At 52.2% G+C, this 26,889-nt stretch overlaps 1 protein-coding gene across 11 annotated transcripts; it reads right to left on the reverse strand.

Moving 5' to 3' along the window:
• Positions 1 to 289: 289 nt before the first annotated feature.
• Tjap1 (tight junction associated protein 1) lies at positions 290 to 26,625 on the reverse strand. 11 transcript variants are annotated; one of them, XM_052745457.1, is made up of 12 exons: positions 26,530 to 26,625; positions 25,913 to 26,005; positions 15,476 to 15,605; positions 8,025 to 8,122; positions 6,488 to 6,614; positions 4,986 to 5,014; positions 3,986 to 4,147; positions 3,739 to 3,805; positions 3,518 to 3,547; positions 2,722 to 2,829; positions 2,562 to 2,645; positions 290 to 1,965 (listed from the first exon to the last, which is right to left on the reverse strand). In XM_052745457.1, the coding sequence occupies exons 5-12, from the start codon at positions 6,584 to 6,586 to the stop codon at positions 880 to 882; spliced, it is 1,665 nt and encodes a 554-aa protein (XP_052601417.1). In that variant the 5' UTR covers positions 6,587 to 6,614; positions 8,025 to 8,122; positions 15,476 to 15,605; positions 25,913 to 26,005; positions 26,530 to 26,625; the 3' UTR covers positions 290 to 879. The 11 variants fall into 11 exon arrangements, with proteins under 11 accessions (XP_052601417.1, XP_052601416.1, XP_052601422.1 ...); XM_052745456.1 differs by having other exon boundaries at positions 26,511 to 26,618; XM_052745462.1 differs by lacking the exon at positions 15,476 to 15,605.
• Positions 26,626 to 26,889: the final 264 nt, after the last annotated feature.

Raw genomic sequence — 26,889 nt, forward strand, 5'->3', positions numbered from 1 at the left:
AACTCCAGCTCCAGGGTACCAAACCTCTGGCCTCTGTGGGCACCTGCATGCTACACACACACACACACACACACACACACACACACACACACACACACACACACACACACACACACACCACTCAGAAAGTTAGCTGGGTACATGGTGGTACCCAGCACTCTGGAGGCAAAGGCAAGTGGTTCTGTGAGTTCCAGGCCAGCCTGGTCTACACGAGATGCCATCTTAAAAATAAAAACAAGAATAGGGATTATAGTGGGAAGGAGAAAGTCAATTAAGGCAAATGAAGCCATACCTATAAAATAAGTTTTATTTGATTTTAAAACAGTCATTAATGTGAAAATTTCCCCAATCTGGGAGTAACAGTCTAGAGCCAAGGTTAAGAGGGGGCCAGGCCTCACCTGGAGCCTAGCTTGAGGCCCCTAAAGTCCCACCCTCTCTCTGGAAGGGACGGTGGGAACAGCTGAGGAGAGCCCTGAGTGAGTCCACCCTTGTCCCTAGGTCCAGCTGGGCCAGGCCAAAGAGTAGCTCATGCAGAGGAAAAGAGTACTCGGAGGTCAGTAGCATCAATGATACTGCCCCCGACAACCAAAGCTCCTGGATAGGAAAGGAGAATGGAAAAAGAACACTGGAAGCCGGGCGCCTCCCCGTGATAACTCCTGGACTGACTTGGGACTCAAATGACTTACTACCTTTGGAGAATAAGTATTCCAAGAGGAAAAGAAAGTCTCAGGAGGCAAGCTGGCACCAATCGGTGCCAATGCAGCTGCAAGATTTGGTGTGGGCCCCATTCACATAGGACACAGAGCTACCCAGGTCTGAGGAGAGTTCAGGAGTCAGCCGCATGCAGCCCCAAGAGGTGGTGGCAGGGAGGCAGTGGGCTTAGCTGAGCAGGGTGCCCTGTTCCTGCGCCTGCGTCAGGCTGTCCTTGCGGTGCAGGTGGTGCACCCCCATCCTCTTGGGGCTGCGCTGAGGGCGGCTGGAACTGCGGAGTGGCCAGGCCCTGCCATCAATGTGGGAAGTGTGAGGTCCATCCTCTGCACCCTCATTACCAGGCAGCAGGCTCTGGCGCTCTTCCTCAGGGCTGACAGGCAGATTCAGCATGTCCTCTTCCTCCTCCCTGGGAAAGGCAGAGTCAGGCTCTGTTGGTAGCAGCAGTCCACTCTCACGGTGTGGGGACGGTGGCAGGGCCTCCGCGGGGCTCGGCGAGAAATGGAGCTGTAGCTCAGGAAGTGCATCCCGCCCAAAGGCTGTGCGCTGGACCACAGCAGCGGGAGGCGGGGTGCGGTCCACAAATGCACGCTGCCAGCTGGCCAGCAGGTCCTCCTCAGAGCTGGCAGAGCTGGCTGGGGCACTGAGTGCTGAGGGGGCTGGACTAGGGTGGTGATGGGGTGAGCCTTGGGCTGAGGCAGGATTGCTAGGCACTGGGCTGCGGTGGACCCGCTCACTCCCCTCCTCCACCAGGCTCAGGGAAATGGCCTGCCGAGTGGCATAAGTACAGTTGGGTAGGGGGCTGTTGCGTGGAATTCGAATCTTATCCTCAGAAAACTCTATTACCTTCCGACCAGGATACAATGGATGTGGTGGAGATGGGGTAGGGTAGGGACTCAACTTCTCAAAGGCTGGCAGGGGCAGCTCCTCCTCTGGGGAGCCTCCTGTAGTACTCACAGAGCAGCATTCCCCATTGGGTTGTGGAGAGGGACTGCCAGGGGCGGGGGGGCTGGCTGAGTCACCTGGAGCATCCCCACTCATGTCCACATGCACGAATACATCCTCAGCCAAGGGGCGTCCAGCACTGCCTGACTGGGCTGAATTGAGCAGGAGAGACTCCGGTTTCTCCAACACCCGGGCAATGACTGAGGTAGGCACCACAGCCCCTGCGGCCAGGCTGGAAGAAGGGCTGGGGCTGGCGGCCTCCTGACCACTACGCAGATGTTTCCTGACCATGTCCTGCAGCTCACAGGGTAGCTAGGGTAAGAGGAGAGGAGCGAGACACGAATGAGCCCCGCTGAAGATAGCTTGACTCATAGCAAAAACAAGAGCCACCACGTCCTGGTTAATCCTGTGCACTCAGCTTTTAAGCTTCTACACAACCTCACTTCACAGAAAAAAACAACTGGTACTGTATTTAACATGAAGTTAACCAGCTCAACTGCTAAGACCTATGTACACCAAAACATCTTTCCTCCGTCTCAGGCGGCTTGCGCCAAAACCAGACTTGGAGAGCGCCAGCCACTCCAGACCTGCAAGTACCTCCAGTCTGCAGGCCAGCTCAGCCTTGGCTTGGAGAGGGATGGGGTCAGATGGGCTGTCTCAGTGTCAAGGCTAACAGCTCTGGCCACCCCTTCTTCCTGCACAGGCTCCGAGGACTGACAGTACCTTATGAAATACTAACAGAGCCAGCTCCAACACTAGTTACAGGCCTCGGTGGCACCCAGGAAGTGCAACCCAGGGGCAAGAGGAAGGAAGTGGAAAGGGAAGTCAGAGGAAGTAGAAGGCAGAGATGCACAAAGTGGGCAGAGTCCTGAAAAGGCGGAATGATGCCGGGCAGGTGTGTCACTCACATCAGCAAGCTTGTGGTTCCGGAAGTGGGACTTGTTGCACTTGAGGAGCTGCACAGCCAGGTTGCAGTCCAGCCGGTACCGCTCCTGCAGACAGAGACCTGCTTAGAGCCCAGCCCGCCCAAGGGTGCAAGATGTAGCCACGCCGAGGATGGGCACATACATTGAGCTCCTCCAGCTTATTGATGGTATTCTTGGCATCCAGCAGCTTGTTAGTCAGCTCCACAATCTCCCAGTCCAGGGTCTTTCTATCCATCTCAGCCTTCTTGATCTGCAGCACAGACTTGTGGTAAAGCCAGCCCGGACCCCAGCCAGCCCTCTCCCTCCACCACCTCCAGCCCAGAGACACAGGCCACAGGTGCTAGGGCAGCCAAGGCAGACAGCAGACATGACGACAGACAGGAGGAGACTCGGCATTTCTCCTGCTCTGCAGGCTGCTCATGAGGAGCCGTCTGAGAAGAACCTAATGCCATGGGAACCCAGGACGGAGGCAGTCTAAGAAACTACCCATCCTTGGCGGGGGCTTAAGGGACTCTAGGCACCCGGCAAGGCACTAACATCTCAGAGGCAGGAACTGCAGCCAGGGACTAAAGCCTGTGTGAGCAGCTGTCTCTGAGATCAGCTAGGAGTGGGCGTCTATGAGATTAGCTGGATGGGCTCAGAGGGAGCTTCAGCTCCCTTAACGTGTACCCACAGCCTGGGCTTGCTGCCACTGCAGCTGGGAAGCTGGGAAAGCGCTGAGGGCTGCCATCAACCAGCACCTCTGCCAGAGCCAGGAGCAGAACCCCAGACCCCGGTCTTTCCCAGGGTGGAGGCACTGACTACTAACGGGCCTCACAGTGACGGAGAAGAGTGGATGTGCTCAAGGGCAGAGGGAAACGGCCAAGGCCCCACCATCCCTGATACGGACCAAGGAGGCCAGAACCAGGGGAAAAAACACACACAAACTCAGACGCAACTGCAAAAATCCAGCTGTGGCTAAGAGAGGCCTGAGAGGAGAATGCAGCAGCAGCGGTGGCGGCATGAGGGGAGACGAAGAGAGAAGAGAAACAGTGTGAGCATTAACAGTCCCGACTGGCACAGCACACTGCAGTCCCCTCCCCAACACTGCCATGCCCTCCCTCCCCAAGCCCAGGGTGAAGGGCAGCCCACTGCGATGCTAGTCCTGCCAGCACAGTACCAGTGTGTGCAGCTTGTCCTCGAGCTCCTGGTTGGTCCGCTGGGAAGCTGTGTAGCTGTTCTGCAGCCTACAGAGGGACACAAGGCGGAGAGCCCTGGTCAAGATCCTGATCTTCAGGGCCACCAAGCCTCCTCTACATGGGACTCTGGGAAAGGCCCCGGGTTTCTAAACAGAATCAGGTGGGAGCTGAGGCTCTTGCAGCTAACTTCCCACAAAGGGGGAGATACCTGGCCCTTTATTCCCACACCTGCGGAATTTGTCTTTAAATTTGTCCAGTTCCTCACGGCTCTGGCCTAACTCCAGTTCCAGGCAGTCTTGTCCTATTTCCAGCTCCCGCTCCAAGGCCTCAGTGCGTCTGGTGGCTGAGGCCAGGCGTCGGCGAAGCTCTTCATTCTCCTGCTGCAGAAGTCTGGGGTGGGGGGACAGGGAATCATCAGATAGCTAACCCTGGAGCGCCAGACGGGACTGGGAAAGGACAGGACAGACGAGTGCCCTTCAGTTTCAGTCTAGCTAGGGGGACTCTATCCACAGGCCCTCTGGCCTCAAGAGAGGCCTAGGTTGGAGAGGGGATGGGGTGGGAGCAGAGGGTATGGTGTAAAACATTCCGCTTTGCCCCTCACCAGTGCAGAAGACTAGGTCAGAACAAAAGGTCACCACCCAAGCCCGCAGGCCACCAAGCCTTGCAGCTCCAGTTTCCCCACTTCACAATCAGGCTTCTCCATTATTAATCTCTTGGGAATCCAGGCCAGCACTGCTGCTCTCCAGGAGGCCTCAAATGCTGACAGAAAGGCGGCAGCTGGCACAGGGGGGCCACTCTCTAGAGCCGGGAGCTGGGCAAGGGCTCTCTGCAAGGGCACATCCTCGGCCCACAGATGGAGGAAAACCCTTTTCCCAGGGAGAACATGTACAACACTGAGCCCTAAAACACCCCATCCAACCTTTACCTCTGCCGAGCATGAGTGGTCCATGGGCTGTGTGTGGCGAGGAAGGCATGGATACACCCCAACACAAAAACTGTAAACTTACTTAAAACTAACATTTTTTTTCTGCAATTTTTGTTTGTTTTGTAATTCGAGTCTACGGTTCTTGAGCATGAACAACTGTAGGTCACAACATTGTGCCACAATGTCAGAAGTTGGAATGTCAGAAGGCCAGATGTAAGGAGAAACCTGGGAGTACCGAAAGCCTACAGCAGGAAGCGGAAAGGGGCACAGTGCACAGGAGAGTGACGGACAGCCAGTACTCACTTCATCCTCTCTGCGTCAGTCAGGGGCCCCTGGACAAAAAACAGGAAAAGCCTGAGACTCAGATCCAGCCACTGGCCTCCTGGCTGGCTCATACTTCAAACAGCCCTGGAGAGGGCTGTGTAACACAAGAGGGTGACAGGTGAAACCCAGTCATGTCTGGATGAGCTTACAGTGCCCTCTCCCATGCCAACCAGAACATTCTAGAACCTCTTCCAACATCTACCCTTAATCCTGAAGCCATCTTCATAGGTGACCAGGTACCCATGCCATCTCTTCCCCAAGAAGAGAGCACCTCTCAGGTGTCCACTCCTCACAAGCATGGCACAGACTTTCTAGAGAAGTCAGTCAAGGCACACTATAGAAGTTGTGAGTTGAGAGAGCCCTCTCAGCCCCTACAGAGGAAGATGGACAGAATCAGGACCTTGGAGGATGAGGTGGGAGAACTGAATGGCGGAGAGTCTCTGGGGACAAAACGCTATGGGGCTTGGGTTGGTGAGTGTTTGCATGTAGGTTCTCATGCAGCCTAGGCTGGACTCAGACTCACTGCGTAACTGAAGGTGACCAGGAACCCCTGACCTCACTGCCTCCATCTTCCAATATACGTATGGACCACCAAACCATTTTGTGTCTTGCTTTGAAACCCCTGCCCCAACTTTCCTAAGCTCTTACAATGGCATGACCCAAGCGCCAGAGCCCAGCCAACCAGAGCAGGCCCAAGCTATGCAGAAGGGGCACTTTAGAAGTGCAGGCCATGAGTAAGCCAATGAAGTAAACAGCTCAGATCACGGACTCTAGCCTGACAACTGGATTGGACCCTACTCAGCAATACACTGGTGAAAGCTTCACCTCCCTTAACCTTAGCTCCCTCTTTGTAAACCTGAAAGTTTTATCTAATGTTCTCTGAGCTGCAATGAACAAATGGTGGCACTTTCTCCCTAGACTGTCCCAGGAGGCCAGGACACAGCCGACGCTCAGCATCTGAGACTGGACTGTGTGCACTGTGGGGTGGGAGGAAGGCTAACAGGAAGCTTCGGGAACCACCCATGCTCACTAGACTGGAGTGTCTGGCAGTTGACCACAGGCCTCCTAAGAGCAAGCCTAACATGGTTCCTGGCAGAGAGTATGAAGTTATCAAGTTAGGTGGGTGAAGGGCCGGACTTTGGAGGGACAATGGAGGAGAGCTACTGTGGTGGGAAGCAGCTGGAGTGCCACCCTCCTTAGGCTCCCTACAGAGGCCAAGGTTGAATGACTTTCCTTCAGCACAGCCAGGGCCCGGACAGTCCAGTGGGCTGGCTGTTACAGGGAGAACTGCAGTGTTTGGGACGACTCTGCTGAGCTCAGAGACCACGGCTCCCTGGGACAGGAGCACACACCGACAGCCCACCGGCACCACCACAGCTCCATCAGCAATGTCATCATCCTCCTGCCCTAACACACGACCAGCACCTCGGGCCCGAGAAGCCAGCCTCTGCCAGCCAGGGCCAGATCGCAGTCTTGCTGACCTCTTGCTCGAGCGGGGACACAGGGATCTCCAGACGCAGCTCCCGATGCTCTGGAGGTGCCTTCCGGTACGGTTTCTTAGCAGGGGCAGCACTGGTCATTCTGGAAGGAAGGTGCAGGCTCGTCTACCTGCCAAGAGAAGCCAGGGAGAGAAAGGCTCAGAGATGTGGGGAGAGGCTCTGAAGGGCCACTAAGATGGCTCAGTGGGTAGGGCACTTACTGCTCCTGACAATCTGACATTTGTCCTCAGAACCCACATGTTGGAAGGAAAGAATCGACTCCCACAAACTGTCCTGACCTCTATAGCTGGTAATGTGGCGCGCACGCGCGCGCACACACACACACACACTGAAGAGAATTCTAAGCAGCCCCTGGACCGAGCATTTGAAGATGACACTCAGGATGGATGCAGGCAGCAGTGCCCAGGCAGACGGGCCTGAGCCACAGCTGGGTCACCAGAAGGGCGGGGCTTTGGTGTGTCAGTCCTGATGCAGGATCCATCAGAGCAGTGCTGGAGATGAGGGCAAGGATCCAATGGAGAACAGGCAGGTGGGAAAGACAGGCCCAGGGTGAGAGGCCTTGCTCTAAGAGTGGGGGGGGGGGACCTCAAGAGCAGCCTATACTTGTGGCCACAGAGAGCTGCAAAGCACTGATTCTCCTCAACTCTAGACTGAGGCTAAAAGCAGCACCAGTTTCACAGGGCTCTTCTGAAGACTCTATCAGTCCGTAAGAACAGTGCCAGAGCCGCCGGGCAGTGGCAACGCACGCCTTTAACCCTATCAATCAGAAGGCAGACACAGGTGGATCTCTGTGAGTTCAAGGGCAGCCTGGTCTACAGAGCAAGTTCCAGGACAGCCATGAAAAAAACAAAAAAAAGAACAGTGACAGATTAGGCTGCATAGTGGCCCACGGTTTTGATCAAAGCACTCAGGAGGCAGAGGCAGGGGGACCTCTGTGAGCGCAAGGCCTGATCTTCAGGCAAGTCAGAACTGCATACCAGAACAGAGGGCAGGGAGGGAGGGAGAGAGAGAGGGAGGGAGGGAGGGAGGGAGGGAGGGAGGGAGGGAGGGAGGGAGGGAGAGAGAGAGGGAGAGAGAGAGGGAGGGAGGGAGGGAGAGACAGAGACAGAGACAGAGACAGAGACATAGGCAGCAATACACATTTGTAATTCCAAGTACTAGGGAGGCAGAGGAAAGAGAGTCCTAAATTGATGCCAGTCTGGGCTACACAGTCAGACTACTCACAACAAAAACAAAACAGTGCCCAGCACTTAGGTAAAGTTAAACACAGGTTTGCTTTCCATAAACTGTGAACAAACCTTAAAAGTCTGAGGATACTGACCCAACCCAGGCTCCAGGATAAGTGTCTCCAAGCTGAGAGCACTCTCTGGACACTGCCAACAAAGGCCAAGCCCATCTGGCCCCAAACACACTCTTTTGTTTGACTAGCTCCCACTAAAAGAGCGCACCTACCCAGCACCTCACCTGCCGGCCTCCCAGAAGAGAACCAAGTAGGGACAGGGGCCTCATCAGGACATACCGTCTGTCCGCTGGCAGCGTGCTCTGCTCTGCTGTCCTGGAGTTAGCTTTTGGCTCTCCACATCCCACGGCCCCTCCACTTCCTCCAGCCAAGAGCTCCTGAAACCAGAGAAGGGAAGAAAGTGGACACCAGGTGTCAGCCGCCTGCCTGCCCAGTTTGCGACCTGGAAGGCTCCCGGAAAGCAGCAAGCAGGGAGCCCACAGGACGGGGGTTTGGGGGAACGCGGCAGAGGCAGGGTAGTGGCCTGGGTCACAGAGTGAAGCCAAGTCAAAAAAGTTACAACTGAAATACTGAGCACCCACCTTTCTCCAAACAACGCCTGTGTCCACGCACACGCATTCACTGTCTCTACTTCCCACACACCCCGTTCTGGAAGAGGACTGCTACCACTCTTTTTTGGTTTTGTGTTTGGAGACAGGGTTTCTCTGTGTAGCCCTAGCTGTCCCGAACTCACTCTGTAGATCATTCTGGCCTTGAACTCACAGAGATCCGCCTGCCTCTGCCTCCCGAGTGCTGGGATTAAAAGTGGTGGCGCACGCCTTTAATCCCAGCACTCGGGAGGCAGAGGCAGGCGGATCTCTGTGAGTTCGAGGCCAGCCTGGGCTACCAAGTGAGTTCCAGGAAAGGCACAGAGAAACCCTGTCTCGAAAAACCAAAAAAAAAAAGAAAAAAAAAAAAGTGTGCACCACCAATGCCCGGCAGATCTGGTACTATTCTTCTTTTTTCCTTTTGGTTTTTCAAGACAGGGTTTCTTTGTGTAACAGCTCTGGCTGTCTTGGAACTCGGTTTGTAGACCAGGCTGGCCTCGAACTCACAGATACCTGCCAACATCTGCCTCCCAAGTGCTGGGATTGAAGGTGTGCGCCACCAGCGCCCGGCGTCTGGTACTATTCTTATTTCTACCCCCTACTTGTCCTGCTCATCTCCTAGGTGAGCTTCTTAGAGTCTCAACAGCTAGGGAATTGGGGGAACAGAGGTTGCAAATGAGACTACCAAGGGTCTAGCAGAGGAGCAAGAGGACCATGGTGCTGGAGAGAGCCCCAACACAGGTTCCACAAGAAGCCCAGAGACCGCGTCTGTGTACAATGGAGGTCCCTAAACTAAGCAATGAGCAAAGGTAGGTCCAAGACAGCAAACCCGAAACTCAGCAATTAGGAGTGGTGGTTCTCAATCGGGGTGAGTTTGTCCCTGCTTCTCTCAGGGACGATCGCAGATGTCTAGAGACATTTTCAGTTCTCAAAATCTGCAGAGGAGGAGGTACCACTGGTAAGTCAAGGCCAGGACATCGATGAACCATCCTCCCGTGAGCAGGACAGTGACCACAACAAAGAGCTGGCAAGGCCGAAGGTCAACAGTGCTGAGGTGGAGAGCTGCCGGTATACACGACACAACTGTGGGCTGGCAGGATGGCCCCACAGGCAAAGGTGCCTGCTGCCGAGCCTGCTGACCCAAGTTTGATCTCGGGGACTTACGCGGTGGGAGGAGAGAGCTGATGCCCACAGGTGCCCCTCTGACCTCCACATGCTTACTGCAGCACGCATGTGCCTACACACATACACTCAAAGTAAATGTAACAGAAAAATGTAAGGCCACGTCTGGGGAGCCAAGACCCACGTTTCCAGGCCCAGGCTGCTCTGGCACCCTGAAGTGCCTGAGTAACATGCTTCCTCACTGCAAAAGCCTGCTCTACACCTATGCACATGGCTGAGCCAAGCGACCTACCAGGTCCCCTCAGCTCCTTGGGATTCTGAGAAGCACCTGTAATAAGCTGGGCGGCAGCACGGGGGCAGCAGGCACCGCGGTGAGCAGTGGAAATAGTAACCCTCAGTGGCTTTCTGAGCACAAGAAACAATCTCTTCCCACCCCCATCAACCCAAACAGAGCTGGGGGCTGAAGGAGGCCTTACGGGCTAAAGCATGTGTTCCTACTGTTGGGACATGCCCTGGCCATGACTCCTGTCACATTCCAGCAGGGCCTGGGGCATCAGGGTGGGGGCAAAGGAGGGCGGGGAAGCAGGAGCAGTCCCTCCTCTCTAAGGTCCCTGGCCTGGGTTTGGGGGAAAGCTCGCGGCGGCGTAGTAGCAAACGCGTGAGCCGCCAGCCTCCGCCCCTTTGACAGGAGGCAGAACGTGTCCCCACAGGGCACAAGCAGCATGCTGTCAGGCTGACTCCCTGCACAGGAATCTGGGAGGGCCAGAAAGGACACCACATTCCTGGGGTAAGGGGAACAAACAAGATAAACCACAGGTCCTCTGTGGCTGTCCTCCAGAAGGCCCTGGAGTAGGGACTCCTATGGCCCGAGGGAGGAGCCTAGAAAAGTCCCAAACCAATGCAGGTGCCCAGGCCCTGACACTCAAAGGTGTCTGTGTGGTGTGCATGCCTGGAAAACAAGGTAGGATCAGAGCCATGGACTAAATGGGGGACAGGCAGTGGAGCTTCTAGAAAATGATGGGAAAGCTCCCAGAGCTAGCCGCTGCCTTCTCCCTTCTCTTCACACAAGCCAGCTTTCTGTGGCCTTCCTGTCCTGTCCCGTCTTTCCCACCCCCACTCCTACCCCAGGGCTGAGGAACCCTTCACTCTGCAAGCTCCCTGTGTGCCTTTTCCTCCAACCTTAGCCTCTCCGTTACTTACCTGCTCCAATTCCTGCCAAGGCTCACACTCTCTTCTAGGCACCAGGGCACTTAGGAGAACAGTGGGCAGACACATTCAGGTACATGGTAATTCTATCTGTGGGTAGAGCTGCCTCACTGAGGCACCACATCCTATAGCTTGCCCTGCCCTGCCCTGACAGTAAGTCCTGGCTGCAGCTATGAGAATGTTTTTATTTTCAGGTTTCTCTGAGGCTAGAGGCAATCTGGTTTGCTGGGTCGGGGGATGATGTGGGTATGACAAGGACAGAGACAGTAAATGCAGACAGGGACTCTAAGGAGGGAGGTGGGGGAAAGGTTACTTCTCTATCAGACCCGGAAAGTAGGGACAATGTACCAGGGAACCTTCTGGGTTCCCCAACCCTACTCCCCAAGGCAGATCTGTGCCACTCCCTGCCCCGTGTCCATAAATACCAGGGCATGTTGGGACACCTGGGCCTTCATTTCAATTCCCAAAATCTACCAAGTGCCCTGGATCCAACCTGTAAGGGACAGCACTGGAGAGCCCATTGTCCTGGACTAGAGAACAGACCAGGGGAGAGTGAAGAACAGCTGGAGGCCCCCAAGCTGGAAGAAGATAAAAGGGGAGTTAGAAACATCAAAGCAGTCTCCCCAGGAAGTCTGAGCTACCAGCTGTAGTCCCCACTGACCACTGACCACTCCTTTACCTGAAGGTTTTCCAGAGTTCAGCCCAAGGAAGACTTCTAACCCTGTGCTGACAAGATGCCCTGGGCCACTATGGGCAAGCCACAGCCAAGGTCAGCCTGTGGGGCCTCAAGGCCTCTAGTTGCCAAGTTGACTCTTTTGGAGGAAGATCTGGCAATGAGCAGGAAGAACTCTACTCCCAACTACCTGGGCCTTAGGAGGCAGGATCAGATGGCTCAGGATGGGGGCTACCAGCTTGTATGCTGAGTCTGTACCAAGAGCTGTGCCCAGGTGGAACCCTGGCTGACCCAGCATGGGCTGTGGCTCTTCAGATGAACCTGCTGACCTGCAGTAGGAGACACCCAAACACCCTGAAGCAGGAGAAGAAGGGGCTCTCCTCACCCTCACCCCCACCCCATCCTAGCTCACCTTCCTGTCTCCCTCCTTTGCCACATAGCATTCATTCTTCACTATTCAAAGTCAGTTCAGAGGACAGACTACCTCATATCTGCTGGGGAGGAGGGTGATAGCTTGCTAATTGCCATGTTGCAATCTGCCAGTCAATGCGGCCGCCTGTTGCCACCTGCCCTGTATTAAATACCTTCTCCCTGATTACAGCCCATGGGGCACGATTAGCTGCCTTCAGAGAACAAAGTCTACTTTCATTAGAAATGGGGCTCGGCATGCACAGAGGGCCTGCACTGCGAACCCAATGAGCAGCTGAGCAGAGTGCGGGTAGATAAGAGCAAGGCACCTGACCGCGAGCAGCTAGCTAGAGTCAGTGACTCAAAGGACCCCGCCAGCCAGGTGCTGGGACTCATGTCTACCCCCTTTTTGGAGGGGTATGGCCGTCTGCCACTGATGCCGTCTCCTGGAGATAGACGGAGAAGAGAAACCTCCCCAGACCCGACTCACTCTAACTACTATCCCTGTTCTTCTTCCAGCAAATGTTCCCGAGGGACGGCAGCAACAGAAAGGAGCCCACGAGCCTGGGGTGCTCTCCTACTTCTTCCTGCCATTCTCCTGAGGTCTGCCTAAGGCCCAGCAAGGTCAAGCATCCAGCTTTCTGCCTACCAAGGACTCAGGGTCAGCATCCCCACTCCATCACTAGTACAGAAGGAGGAACAGGACTGAATTCAAAATGGATGTTGCTCTCTGTCTTGTCTCATGTCAGCCTTCTGCCATTAGAAGCCTCCTCCAGCTCCTCAGCTTGTGTACTATCAGTATGGACAAGTTCACTGACCCTGATCAGCATCCAACCCAACTAGACCATCTCCCTACTATCCACCACGACCTTCTCTAGGAAAGGACGTCATTTACCTGGTCTCAGATTACTGTGAACCTACTGATAAGTCTGCTCATAGCCGCAAATGAACTAAGTCAGTGGAGGACCTTGAGGGTCAACGAACCCGACCTTTTGAATCAGGGTGGGGCCCACACTGCAAGAATCTTTAAAGTCTTTCCTCGTAATGCCTCCAGGAGAAGTTAGTAACTGCTACTGCTTTCTAAATGAAAGGAAAATCCAGCACTACTCAGAAGACAGCTGAGCTATGTGTATAGCCTGAATTCCCTGGGAACCTAGCAGGATATAAATAGGTAATAAAACAAACACCAGCCCTTCTGAAAGCCCCCACCAGCCCAAATCACAGCATCCTGATCACACAGGAAACAAGGTATTGCCTTAACTTTCCTGAGCCACATGCCATGGATCTCGAGTTTCTGACCTCTGCAACCTGGGGAAGTTGCACATCACAGGGGTAGACAACATGCTTGCCATGTAGACCTAGATGGTTCTGAAGCCTCTGAAATCTAGGCTCTGCCTCCATCGAAAGCCTCCTAACATAAACCACTGTGTTGCAAGGGTCGACCCTACAGCAAATGGCCCGGCAATGCAGCCCTGAGAACTACCCATGAAGAGCCCACCTCTGCAACAGAGCCCTCCACTCTGCCTGCTGTAAAGAGAGCAGCCCTCAGTCCAAGGCTGATTTAGCCTTCCCCACTGCACCCCACCCCCTTTCCTTTGCCTCAGCCCCCAGTTTCCGGCATGCAGCTGTTTCTGAGGTACATGAGCAAAGCCCTCAGCAATCCTGGGCGCGTGGCAGGCAGGCAGGCAGCCAGCGGCTCACAGGGTGGGGCCTGGGCAAAGATGCTGCTCTGAGCTGATGACTAGGGTAGGAGATGCCAGTCTGTGCCCAGACCAGCCCTGCCGCCCCTCCAAGAGCGATACATGCCTCTGGGCAAGTGCAACCTCACCCTCTTGGGATAAGCTGCCTCTAGCTTTCACCTGTCCCCTGCACTAAGCTGAAGGCCCAAAAGGGAGAGAATCATTCTAAGCACAGTCATCATGAAGCCTCAGAACCAGCACGGGTGACCTGTGAGAACTCCCCTGGTTCCCCACCTGAACAAACACCTTGTCTATCCACTTGGCCTCTCACCCAGAAAACACTTGACAGGAACAAAGGGTTTGAAAAAGACTCCTGATGCTGATCCAAGCAAACCAAACCCTCCCCAACCAAAGGAGTGCCAGAAATGTCCAAGTCCATGGCCTCACTTGACAGCAGACTCTATGCCCTCTCTTAAGGAAGAGAAAAGCAGCAACTCTGGCCAGGCTTCCTTTTCGCTTTTCTAGTCAGAGCCAAGCCCAAACCGCCTTCAGCTTGCTAACTCCCTACATTCTTAGGGAGCCTGGAAGCATCTATGTCCCTCATATTCACACACACCCTTCCCACACTGTAGTCAGGTCCCCCCTGCCTTCTCCCTCTCAGTCAACAGGAACAGAAACGGCCTGGAGGGCTTGCAAGTCTCAAGGCTCCAGGCCAGCCTCACCTTCAGAGCCTGGAGCCACAGTTTATGTACAGAGCTACTTGTTGGACCACCAGAGAACAAGGCAACTGACCTTCTTGGGACTGTCAGACGTCCCTTCTCTGTTCCAAAGATGGAAGAAAGGGCCTAGGGTAGCAGCTTCTCCATGCCAGGCAAAACTCACCCATCTCCGGGAAAGGCCAGGACCTTTCCTGCGCCTAAGGAATCCAAGGTCCTGCCTCGGCTCGCTGAGGCGCCCTTCCCAGTTCTCGGTTAAAGTCCGCCTGACACTGAGTGGAAACAGTAAGAGACCAAACTCCACCTCCCAGAGCAATGGTGACCAGCGGGAACATCATTACACAGATCCCTGAATCTGGCATTCAGCTTACTCCTCTCTCTGACCAAGAAGTCTCCAGAGCCAGGCCAAGGTAAGCCTCATTCTCCCAACCAAGAAGAGAACCTAGCTGGGCAGTGATGGTGCATGACTTTAATCCCAGCACTCAGGAGGCAGAGGCAGGTGGATCTCAGGCTGGTCTACAGAGGGAGTTCCAGGAAAATCAGGGCTACATAGAGAAACCCTGTCTCGGGGGGGGGGGGGGGGGGAGATAATAACCTAACTTCCTATTCTGAGTGAGAATAATGGTGGGACCATCCACATTCATTCACCCTCTAGATAGAGGGAAGAAAACTATCTGGGGTCTGGAAGGCGTATTCCTATCCTCCTCTTCCTGTCTCTGAGCAAAGAAGTGGGAACAGAGGGAGAGTCTCCAACTCCTTGTCGCTAAAAGCACAGGAATCAATTTGTTTGTGGGGGACTGAGGTGTCGCTATGGAAGAAGGGGAGAGGCAGAGGAGTCCTGTAGCAGGCCATCTCTCTTCTGACCATGAAGGGGGTGGTGGTTTGAATGAGACCGGCCCCTTAGACTCATACACCTGAATGCTTAGACCCCAGTTTGTGAAGGAGTAGGAGGTGTGGCCTTGTCCACTGGGGTGGGCTTTGTGGTTTCATGTGACTCCCAGCATTCCTAATGTCTGTCTCTGTGTGCTGGTCTGTTTCTGTCTCTCTCTCCCTCTCAGCTGCTCTCTCACTCTGTCATCAGACTCAACCCTCTGCAACTCTAAGACAAGTTCAACGCTTTCTTTTCTAAGTTGTCTTGGTGTTTCACACAACAACAGACAAGTAACTAAGACAAAGGAGGTATATCCCGCCCACATCATGGAAAAGAGGAAAGGCAGGGGCCCAGAAGGCGGAGGGAGCAAGGCTGAGGGAAAGAGGCAGGCAGCCTGGAGAGAAAACAGGAGGACGCACACTTCTGGGGGCACCCCAGGGCAGGTTAGCTAGCCAGAGTCAGACTCACAGGGTTAGTGTCTTCTCGCCAGCCAGCCAGCTCTCCTGGTTAGTGGTGTTAGCAACAGACTCATGGCAGACGCCCTCCAGGCACTCCATATAAACAGACAGCTGGGTGTGTGAGCAGCCCAGCTCTGGAGCTGCAAAGAGAGAGCACAGAAGACCAAGCTGCAGGATCCCTCAGGACTACACTGTACTCTCGTCCAGGAAAGCACCTCCAACTTACTGTGGGACTCAGGGGCTTCCCACCACCAGAAAGCACTCCTGGAGAGACCAACACTCCCCCTTGCCAACAGTGAGTCCAGCTTACTGACCCATACAACAAGGCTCTCTGGTTGGCCGAGAAGGCAGCTATTGTGGAAAGCTCCCAGTCTCTCTAGTTCCCAAACACTGCTGCCAGGCTGCACCAGGACTCTGAACACTGGCTTGTAAGAACCAACCCGCCCACAGCTGCAGCTGCCACCCGGCCAGGCCTATGCCCACAGACTCCGAGGGAAAGAACTCGAAGAGACTGTGGGGGTCAAAGGCTGTGACAAGTGCTGCTTCAGAATACACAGTACAATGGAGCAGTGTCCAACCTAGGCCAGAGCTGGGCCACTCAGGGAAAGGTGGCACACTGCCACCTCAGTTTCCACAAGGCCAGACAGAGGGCTTCCCAGGGAGCCCTCAGAGGACCCCAGAAAGTGCAGATGAAAGCCAGCCAGGCTCCCCAGCCTCCAACGGGCTCTTGCACCCTCTCAGAACCCCAGTCCTCCCAATACAGCAAGCCAGGAGAAGCACCACCACCTTCCCAACGCCTCCAGAAACATCCGGGGACGTGCTATAGTCCAGCTTAGAGACCTGGAAGTCAGTGCCAGCCACAACACTGGAATCTGACAAGATGGGTCCCCTGGGGCAGCAGGACCGGAAATTCGCTTCCAACATATCAGGAAAGAGCAGAAAGCTCCTCAGCCCTGCTTGAGAAGCCCTGCAGGCAGAGCAGTGATGAGCAAAATGGGAAGTACCGCTTCCATGCTGCCCCCATGAGGGGCTAGCAGTCAGCCCAGTTGCCCAGGACACTGAAGCAGGAGGGTGACGAGTTCAAGACTAGCCTGGGCAACTGAGACTCTGTCTCAAAATTTTAAAAAAAGGGGGAGGGGGAATGTGTGCTGAGGATATGGCTCAGTAGTAGAGTACTTACTTAGCATGTGTTAGACCCTGGATTTATTCCCCAGTATGGCACCACAAGAAAGTGCCAACAGATTCCTGAATTGCCCACTTACTGAGATCCCCATATTGCTCTGCCTACTGTCCCCAAAAGTTAAAAAAGCCTGCATGTGACTGAAGAAAAGACAGTGTGGTCTCGAGCAGTGGTTCTCACCCTTCCTGACACTGCGACCCTTTAACACAGCTCCTCATGTTGTGGGGACCCCAACCATAAAATGATTTCTGTTGCTACTTCATAACTGTAATTTTGCCAATGTTATGAATTGTAATGTAAATATCTGTCTTGTCCAATGGCCTTAGATGACACCCATGAAAGGGTTGTTTGACCCCCAGAAGAGTCTCGCCTCACAGACTGAGAACGCTGGTCTAGACAACCCCTAACTCCCTAAAGATTAGGAGGAAAGCCTGCCCACTGACGGACAGCCCTCAGAACCCTTACCCACAGGCACTCCAAGACAACAGCTAGCTTAGCTGATTAGCCTTCTAAAGGGAAACCAGCAGGTGTGCTGTGGAAGCACTCAGGAGGAAGAGGTGGTTGGAGCTCTGTGAGTTCAAGGCCAGCTGGGTCTACATAGTGAGTTCCGGGACAGCTACGGCTACACAGAAAAGCTCTGTCTCAAACAAGCAAAGAAAAGAAGAGAACACTGGGAGTGATGGTGGATGACCAAAATCCCAGCACAGAGTCTGGGGAAGGAGGATTGAAAGCTGGAGGCTAGCCTGAACTAACCTTGTCTCAAAAAAGCAAAATAAATAAATAAATAAATAAATAAATAAATAAAATAAAATAAAATAGTAGATCCAATCTAGCCTGGGCTTCAGAGTGAGATTTTGTCTGAAAAGGAAAAAAAAAGTCCTAAGTGAAAAGTTCTTTGCACCCTGATAAGCCTCTCTGCCAACGAAGCAATCCAATCAGACCGAATCAGACCGAATCAGACCAAATCAGACCAAATCAGAAAAAACCCCAGTTTAATGGGTAAAGCGTTCCCGGGTGATTCTCCAGAAAGGAGACTGGACGAGAGACTGAAAAACGACTGTGTCTGTTTTCTGGGAGGCAGTTTAAATATCCTGTGGAAGTGGTCTTGAGCATCTCTGGGGGAGGAGCCGTGTTTGGCGGGACTTTCTGAATGGAAGGGTCTGGGCAGAGAGATGGGGCTTCCACCAGAACATTCCAGAGTCTTTGGGTCTATGGATGCCAGGGTGCCAGCGGCTGAAGTGGAGCTTCCATCGGAACACTAAGAACTGAAAAAGTCATACCAGAGAGCTCTCATCTGCTTTAGCCTGCTCAGGAAGGATGGTCTGGGTCACATGGCAACCAGAGATGCTTAGCACTTTCTCACGGGACTTAATGTTTGCCTTCAGCTAAGGACCTTGCTCCTAAGTAGCCTCAGACTCAGATTTTCCCCTAACAGAGGGAAGATAGGTTAACAGTGACTCAGTGTGGTACATGCTTCGAGATCACTGAGGACAAGAAACTAGCTCAGGCAGAGATTTGTGGCCAGACAACATTGCTCTTCAGAGAACTGGAAGCTCTTCCTGATCTGACTGCAGATTCATGCTGGAGTGCCTTGCATGGCTGAAGAGATCCTGACTTCTAGAAACGAATTCCTGTGGCATGTGTTGAGAACTGGCATCTTAAAGACTGTCCCCTCACGACAGTGGAAAGGAAAATGCAAACAATAGATGATGACTAAATTCAGGGAGAGCATCAGGGGAGCCGTGGCACAAGACCACGGGGGCCTGAAGTCTGCCTTACTCAGTGCCTGCACACATCCCTCCGGGGTCCCAAAGCACTCTGTGCTGACTGGCTTGTCAACTTGACACAAGCTGGAGTCATCAGAGAGGAGGGAGCCTCAATTAAGAAGATGCCTCTATAAGACTGAGGTGCAGGTAAGCCTGTAGGGCATTTTCTTTATTAGTGATTGATGGGGGAGAGCCAAAGTTATGTGGGTGGTTCCACCCCTGGGCTAGTTATCCTGGGTTCTGTAAGAAAGCAGGCTGAGCAAGCCATGGGGAACAAGCCAGTGAGCAGCACCCCTTTGTGGCCCCCACATCAGCTCCTGCCTCCAGGTTCCTGCCCTGTTTGAGTTCCTGTCCTGACTTCCTTTGATGATGAACAATGATGTGGAAGAGTAAGGCAAATAAACCCTTTCCTCCCCAAGTTGCTTTGGTCACGGTGTATCATCACAACATGGTAAACATGGTAAACTAAGACACACTCCCTCTGGTCACTGGCTGTACGTAACCTTCTCTCTAGTGATTACGACCCACTATCCACTGGTCACACACGGGGGAGGTCACCTCCCCAGGACTGGGGAAGCTGGCAGTCACACGGTGGTCCACCAAGGTCTCTGCAGCCCAGGACAGGAGCAGCGCTGCAATCTGACTTTCACAGCTGCTCTGACGGTGCTCCCGTCCTCATGCTGGAGTCCTCACTGTTGCTTCATCGTAAGAAAGGAGACACCTCCATTTTACTCCCTACTCAAAAATGTTCCTGGCTTCTTGACAGAAATCAAGAAGCTTACTCTAGCTTGAATTTAAAAAAAAAAAGGGGGGGGGGGGACTGGAGAGATGACTGACTGCTCTTCCAGAGGTCCTGAGTTCAATTCCCAGCACCCGCATGGTGGCTCACAACCATCTGTAACGAGATCTGGCGCCCTCTTCTGTATACATAATAAAAAAATTAAAAAAAAAAAAAACTCCTTATCCACAGAGTCTCAAAACTGAGATTCAACAAATATTTAAGGACTGTCTTTCACATGCCAAGAACCATGCTATGTGTTATGATCTCACTGTCTCTAAAGTTCAATACTCTGGCAAATCAAAACAAACAAAAAACCACAGCACTCCCATTTCGTAGAGAATGAGACCAAGACTCCTACAGGTAAAGAAACTTGTCAACACTGCACAGCTGGCATAGTCCTATCTGAAAACAAGCCCATCTAGCTCCAAAAGCACAGCCACTCACACAGCTCCCAGCACTCACTGCACCAAATCCTTCCAACTGGGCGGAGATGTCCCCACACATGGTCAACAGAGTGCACTCACAACATACTGAGCACTGGAAAAGAGGTTCTAACAAAGACCCAGAGGCTTACAGTTTGGAAAGGAGAGAAGGAAGGCATGCACCAGGCATGGCAGCGGAGACCTGACCTACAATCCAGGCGTTTCGAAGAGAAGGCAGACGACAAGTGTGAAGTCACTCTGGGCTACACAGCAGTGGTGGTGGTGGTGGTTGTTTTTTAAAGGGGTGGGGAGAAAGCTTCTCATAGACGTGCCAAAGAAGTTAGGTCCTGGTGTGGAGACATTATGGACTGAGTGCAGTGGCCAGGTCAGAGGGGCTAGGTGAGGGACGACTAGAGCGGGGAGGGAGCAGTGAGGAACAGGACAGAGGGAGTGGCATGGCAGTGACGCACTCTAAAGGGCTGTACTGGTCTGTTTGTGCCAACTTTACACAAACTAGTCATCTGCAAAGAGGGACCCGCAATTAAGGAAAGCTGGGACCACTTTCTTGATTAATAAATGATACAGAAGGGCCCAGCCCACTGTGGACAGCAGACTGACCAAGCTATGGGTCAAACCACAGTATGAATGGGCCCCTCCATGATCTCTGCTTTGGTTCTTGCTCTAGCTTCCTCAATGATAGATTGTAACATGAAGTGTAAGTGAAAAAACCCTTTCCTTCCCAAGTCACTTTTCAGTGTGGGTTATTTTTGTTTGTCTGTTGTTTTTCTGAGGCAGGGTTTATCTGTTTAACAGCTCTAGCTGTTCCGGAACTCACTCTGTAGACCAGGTTGGCCTTGAACTCCACCTGCCTCTGCCCCTCTACCACCCAGTGCTGAGACTAAAGGTGCTCACCACCACCACTCAGCATCTTTTTTTAATGTGCACTGGTGTTTTGCCTGTGTGCGTGCCTGTCAGGTCCCCTGGAACTGGAGTTACAGACAGTTGTGAGCTGTCATGTGGGTGAAGGAATTGAGCCTAGGTCCTCTGGAAGAGCAGTGTTTATCACAGCAACAGAAAACAAACCAGGACAAGGGCCAGAGAGCGAACCAGAGCGCGAAGTGCTTTTTTGCACGCCAAGCTAGAAAGGATAAACCTGAAATGAAATAAGGGAGAACCGCAGCATTTCCAAAGGCACAGGCCGGGTTTGGTTTTTTTGGAGACAGGGTTCTGGAACTCAAATGTGCCTTGGTACCTGAGTGCTTGGGTACAGGTTTGCCCTCATGCTTGCTAGGGCAGAGGCTAGCCGGATGCAGGGAGAGAATGCCTGTCACACCTCGTTCATTCTAATGCGCCTCAGCATTTTAAACACTCACACTACCCCAAGTGCTGGGAATATGAAAGTAAATGCGACAAGTCCTTGATCTCAGGACACTTAAAGCCTGTGAGAGTCAGACAAAACAAAATAGGCAAATACAGTATCAGACTCAAGCCCAGAAGATAAAGAGAGACAGAGTCCGAAAGAAAGGGGCATTTAAGACAAGATCTGAAGGGAGCAAGGAGAGGTGTCCAGGAATATAAGCCTAGGAGCTCGAAAAAACTGAGCTAAGTCCAGACGGCCGCTGAGAAACTGTCTCCCGGGTGTTGTGGCACATGCCTCGATGCCAACACACCGGGGGCACAACTGGCAGATGTCTCTGAGCTCCAGGCAAGACAATGCTGCATAGGGAGACCTTGCCTCAAAAATAAAGAAATAAAATAAAATAAAAAAGCATGATGCCCTCTTCTGATCTCTGTGGGTATCTACATTTATGTGCATATAACCACACATACACACAATTGAAAAAAAAAAAAAACTCTTTAATCAGGAGGTGGTGGCACATAACTTTAATCTTAGCACTCAGGAGGCAGAGGCAGGCAGATCTCCGAGTTCAAGGCTAGCCTGGTCTACAGAGCAAGTGCCAGGACTACACAGAGAAACCCTGTCTCGAAAAACAAAACAAAATAAAAATCTTTAGAAAAAATAAAAGCACACAGACTCAGCTTATCAGGGGGTTCTTCAAATCTGGTGAGAAGGCAATAAAGGGATGAGATTTCAACGTCATGCTCAAATATGGGCATTTCAGGAGAAAACTAATTTAAACAATGGTAAGACAGGAGGACTGGTTCAAAACCCCCCTACCTTCACCGGCAGCCTGGTTACTTGCTAAGATGGAACCGAAGGCAGCAAGTCCGCAGATTTCGACAACAACACAAAGGTGCACTCCGTTAAGAGAACGAGTTGCAGCATGTTTCACTCCTGCACAAATCAAATCAAGGCGAAGTATGCTACCCTGGGACCGGTGGCTTCTAGACAAGGGGGAGAGCACAAGAAGGCCAGGTACCACAGCAGACAGGAAAGGTCACGATGGGGCCAGGCCAGATGTCTCAGGGGGAGTCCACAGACCTGGGCCTCCAAGTCCCCTCAAATCCGGTTATACACCAGGCACGTGCCCACTGGCAGGCTGGAGAGTCACTGAAGAAAAAGATGGCCCTAAGGGTGTGTTAAATAGACAGGACATGACTCAGACAAGAGCCAGGTAGTCAAACCTGAAGCTGGCCTCCGCCCTCAGGCTGCGGGCTGCCCCTGCCTGGGAACGGAGACTCACTTACACCCTGCACCAGGCAGCACAGCTTCAGGATAGGAACATCTGTTTTCCACTTTCACCAAATGTGAGAGGAAGAAGCTATTTAAAATGCCACCTATCTTTTCCTCTGCGTAGGCTGCTACTTTGAAAAGAATGAGAACATACAGACTATGAATTTAAAACTGTGACTACTTTATCTCCTCGTGTCAGTGATCAAAACCAAATGACAGCCTTAATGTTTACATCTACATTGACACAAAGGAACACATGCCTCTTAGAGCATGCTTCGAGTGCTGTGCTGTTTTGAAAATAGGTTTGGTACGTAGCCCTGGCTAGCCTGGACTCCCAAGGCCATCCTCATGTCTGTCTCTGGCCAGGGGCACTGCCATGCCTGAGTTATAATAGATCCCAATGTCACTTTGCAATGGGTAGTCACCAAACTGAATCCTGAAAGGAGAGAACGGGTCTGGCCAACATGGCACAGTGGGCTTCCTGAGCACTTCCTCTGCCTTATGTATTCTTTCTAAGAGTAAACAGAGGCCTGAGATGAAGTGCTGGGTTCCAGAAAAGACACGTTTCCCATGGGTGTACCTCTAACCAACCAGACAAACAAGCCAGAGCTGCAGCTCGCCTCTGGGTCTATTTAAAAGTTAACTGCACCACTCTGGAAGCTGAGGCAGAAGGATTATCTAAAGCCCGGAAGTGTTGTGGATTCAGTTCAGTGGTAGGGTTCATGCCTAGCTATGTGAACTCCAAGGTTCCAGAACCACAGAACAACAAAGTGTTCAGAATGCTGTGGCAAGCTGGGCCACAAAAAAAAGGTAACTTCACATTCATACAAATATTTGGGTGGGGAGGAGGCTAGAGAGCTATCTCAGCAGTTAGGAGCATGTACTCAGAGGACTCAAGTTCAATTCCCAGAACCCACATCAGGTGGTTCACAGCATGTGTAACTCTAATCCTGGGGGATACTATACTTCCACCTTCCAAGGGCACCTGCAGTCACACGCACACACCCATACTTACTTACACACACACACACACACACGATTAAAAATAAAGTAAATATATTTTTTAAATAGTAATGTGAGATAGGTGCCCTCACTGTCCCCTCTGAGCAATGAGAAACTGAGGTGCACAGAGCTATGCAATTAAGAAAGGTCAAATACGACAGTCAGATCCAACTAGCAACCTGGCTCTCTGCGTCAGTTTTAATTCTTTTGTTTTGTTTCTGAAACAGGTGAAATATGTAACTTGAGGATGGTCCTGAACTCCTGACCCTCCTGCCTCATTTCTCAAATGCTAAAGTTAATAGCGTATACCAGCTTCAATTCTTTTAGACACTCAACAAGTTGTTCTTTTTTCATCTCTCGCCCGTCCCTTCTTGGAAACAGGGTCTTTGTAGACAAGGCTGGCCTCAAACTACCAATCCTCTTTCCTTAGCCTTCTGAGTGCTAGGACTACAGGTGTGTGGAGTTCTACAGTTCTAGCTGATTACAATTCCCAAGGACTCACATACACAAATTCTCCTCAGGGGAAAAAAAAAAAAGGTTCCCAAACCTCCAGAAATGAATTTACAGCTAAATCTCATCAGATCTTCAGGTTCCTGGAAACCCTGAGGCCAGACTAGTGACACTGACTGAAGGTGTCCCATCTGGAGTAAACTTCTGGTGGTGAGAATGCATGTGCAATGAACGAGATATGATTAGTGAGTTTCTAGATCACGCCAGACCTTCCAGTTCAATCATCACACAGACGCAGGTCCCAAAACAGACTCCACTACGAAACCTGACTCCACTGGGCACAGAGCTGTACTCCTATACAGTCAGCTACCTGAGGAGCTGAGATGGGAGGGTCAACTGAGCCCAGAAGTCTAAGTCTAGCCTATAAAACTACCTCAAAAAAGAAAAGAAAAAAAGAGAGGGGGAAATAAAAAAAAAAAAAAAAAACACAAGCTGGTCACAGTCACTCATGTCTATAATCCCAGTAACTGGGAGGGACATGAGTTAGGAAAAGAGCTGTTCAAGACCAACCTGAGTGGGTTCCAGGCCAGACAGAACCAAAGTGAGACTATCTTCAAAAAAACAAACTGGGCACTGGAGAGATGGCTCAGCAGTTCAGCGTATATACTGCTCTTGTAGAAGACCCAGGTTCAATTCCCAGCACCCACACAGCAGCTCACATCTGCTTGTAAACCCAGGGGATCTGATGCCCTCTTCTGACCTCTGAGAGCTCCTGCACACACATGGTGCACACACACTCAGGTAAACATAAATGTATAAAAAACAAATAAATAGGGGCTGGAAAAACGACTTAGCAGTTAAGGGCACTGGTTGTTCTTCTAGAAGACGTTGGTTTAATTCTCAGCACCTACACGGCATCTTACAACCTTCTGTAACTCCAGTTCCAAGGGAGTTGACACCCTCTTCTGGCCTCCAAGGGCACCGGGCACACATGTGGTACATAAACATATGTGCAGACAAAGCGCTCATAAACATAAAATAGAAATAAATATTTTAATTAAAATAAATATTTAAAATTAACTACTTAAGCCAGGCATAATGTTCCACACCTTTAAAGCCAGCATTTAAGAGGCAGAGACCCATATATCTATGAATTCAAGGTCAGCCTTGTCCACATAAAGAGTTCTAAGCCAGCCAGGGCTACACAGTGACTCAAAAACAAATCCCAGCACTCGAGAGGCAGGTGGATCTCTGTGAGTTCGAGGCCAGCCAGGGATACACAGTGAAACCCTGTCTCCAAAAAAAAAAAACCAACCCACTAACAACAACAACAACAACTCTGTGTCTGCCCAGGACAGCAGCGGTAAGGACTGTACTTATACTCTGCCTTCAGTCCTTTCTCTCCAGCAGCGGGTCCACTGTGTGGAAGGCCATGATTCCTCTGAGCAGCTAAAACAATTATTGTTTTCTTTTCAAATGTGATTTGACGGATGAAGAGAAAGTTAACAGAAGAGGGCAAGTCCATAATTTTTCTTGCCTTTATCACACTGGTCCAACCGCAAAGTAACATTTTATCAGAGGTCTCAAGGATACAGTGACCTAAACTTTCCCCAAGTTACACTGACCCCTTACTATGTAAGCTCATCTGGATTTCTTCCTATTCCTACCCTCTTCCACTCACCTGGGGACACAGCTCCCCCAGGCCACACCCAAGGAACACTAAGTGAACTTTGCTTACCAAAAGAAAAAACGGAAAAGCAGACATGCAGCTTTTGGGACATTTGGGAGTTGCCCATAAAAAGACCTCAACCTCAGTGAACCCCATCTGAAATTTGCTTTCTTATAACTCTATCATGTCACCCACAAAAGGTCTACTTCCAGGCAGAATGTCAAACTGATGGTGTGAGGGGGAAATGGAAGAAGATATGGTGCACAAGTGGGAAACTGCTTTGTGATGGGAATGTGTTAAAATACTTCTAGCCTGTTCTTTGCCCTGAGTTGCTTATACAGATGAAGGCAAACAAAACTCAATTCTACACCAACTCCCAAGAGGGAGTCAGCAATCTAACCAAAACACCAACTTTAAGGATCACAGTCAACAGACAAACTCTCTAGAAGAGCAACTTTCTCATATTAACTGACCCTCCAAGCCCATGGATCCTCTCCCAGGGAGAATGCCACTCAGAAACCTGTCTTTGGAGACCATCTTACCCGCTCTGGGGTTGGGCTGGGGCAAGTCGCTACCTCTTCTTTCCGGGCAGGCAGTGTGGTTTCTTCCAGACCCTGGGGCCCCTGGGTCTTCAGCTGAAATGGGACAAATGTTGCTACAGGAGCTATGGAAAGGCTGACCTAAGCTTGGCAGAGGGTCATTTGACTGCCTTCGGTCCGCTCCTTGGGAGGCCCGCCCTGCAAACTCCAGATCGATCTCTCTCCCAATCCTTCCCGACCGCAAGTACAAGAGCCCTTTCCCTTCCCACTGGCCTGAGGGAGTCAGGCCTCCGTCCCAAACTCAGGTTTCTTTACTCTCGGAGAAGCAATTCTTTTTCAATTCGCGAGTGATTGCTTCTCCGGACTGCGAACCACACCCACTTCTGGCCCCCCTCCCCCTCGCCCCATCTCCTCCCCTAGGGCAGCCACAGGATTACAGGCCCCCTGCCCTCCGCCCCCATCGGTGTTGGTTGTTTTTTTTTTTTTTCTTCTCGCCTCCAACCCTCCTCCATCCTCCACCTCGGAGCTGGTCCCTCCCTCCATCCCTGCTCCATGCCAGGGTCCCGCAGGCCCCCCACGTCTCGCCTCCCAGCTCGCCTACTCAAAATCCCACAACAAACTTTCCGCCGGGGCCGAGTCTTCAGGCCGCCATCTTGCCGCGGGGCAGGCCGGGTAGGGCCCAGGGCCGCGGGAATCCCCACGCACCCGGCGCCGCGCGTCATCGGGGGCGGGGCCTGGGGGCGGGGCCTCGGGCAGAAGAACTGGGACTCCTGGTGATGCCGGGTCGGGGTGGGAGTTTCCTCCAAGCAGGCGTCGGAGACCTGGCGGGGGGAAGAAAGAAGGTGATGTCGGGAGTAGGGCACAACCGCGGGAAAGGGGGAAAGACTGTCACTGTGGGAAAACTGGGGAACACCGCTCAGAAATACAGTAGGAGATGCCCCTCATCCCAAGAAAAATACCAACACACCGCCAACCTCCTC

This window comes from Peromyscus californicus, unplaced genomic scaffold (genome assembly GCF_007827085.1).
Source record: "Peromyscus californicus insignis strain IS unplaced genomic scaffold, ASM782708v3 Scaffold_19__1_contigs__length_69161282, whole genome shotgun sequence".
NCBI classification, from domain to species: Eukaryota; Metazoa; Chordata; class Mammalia; order Rodentia; family Cricetidae; genus Peromyscus; species Peromyscus californicus.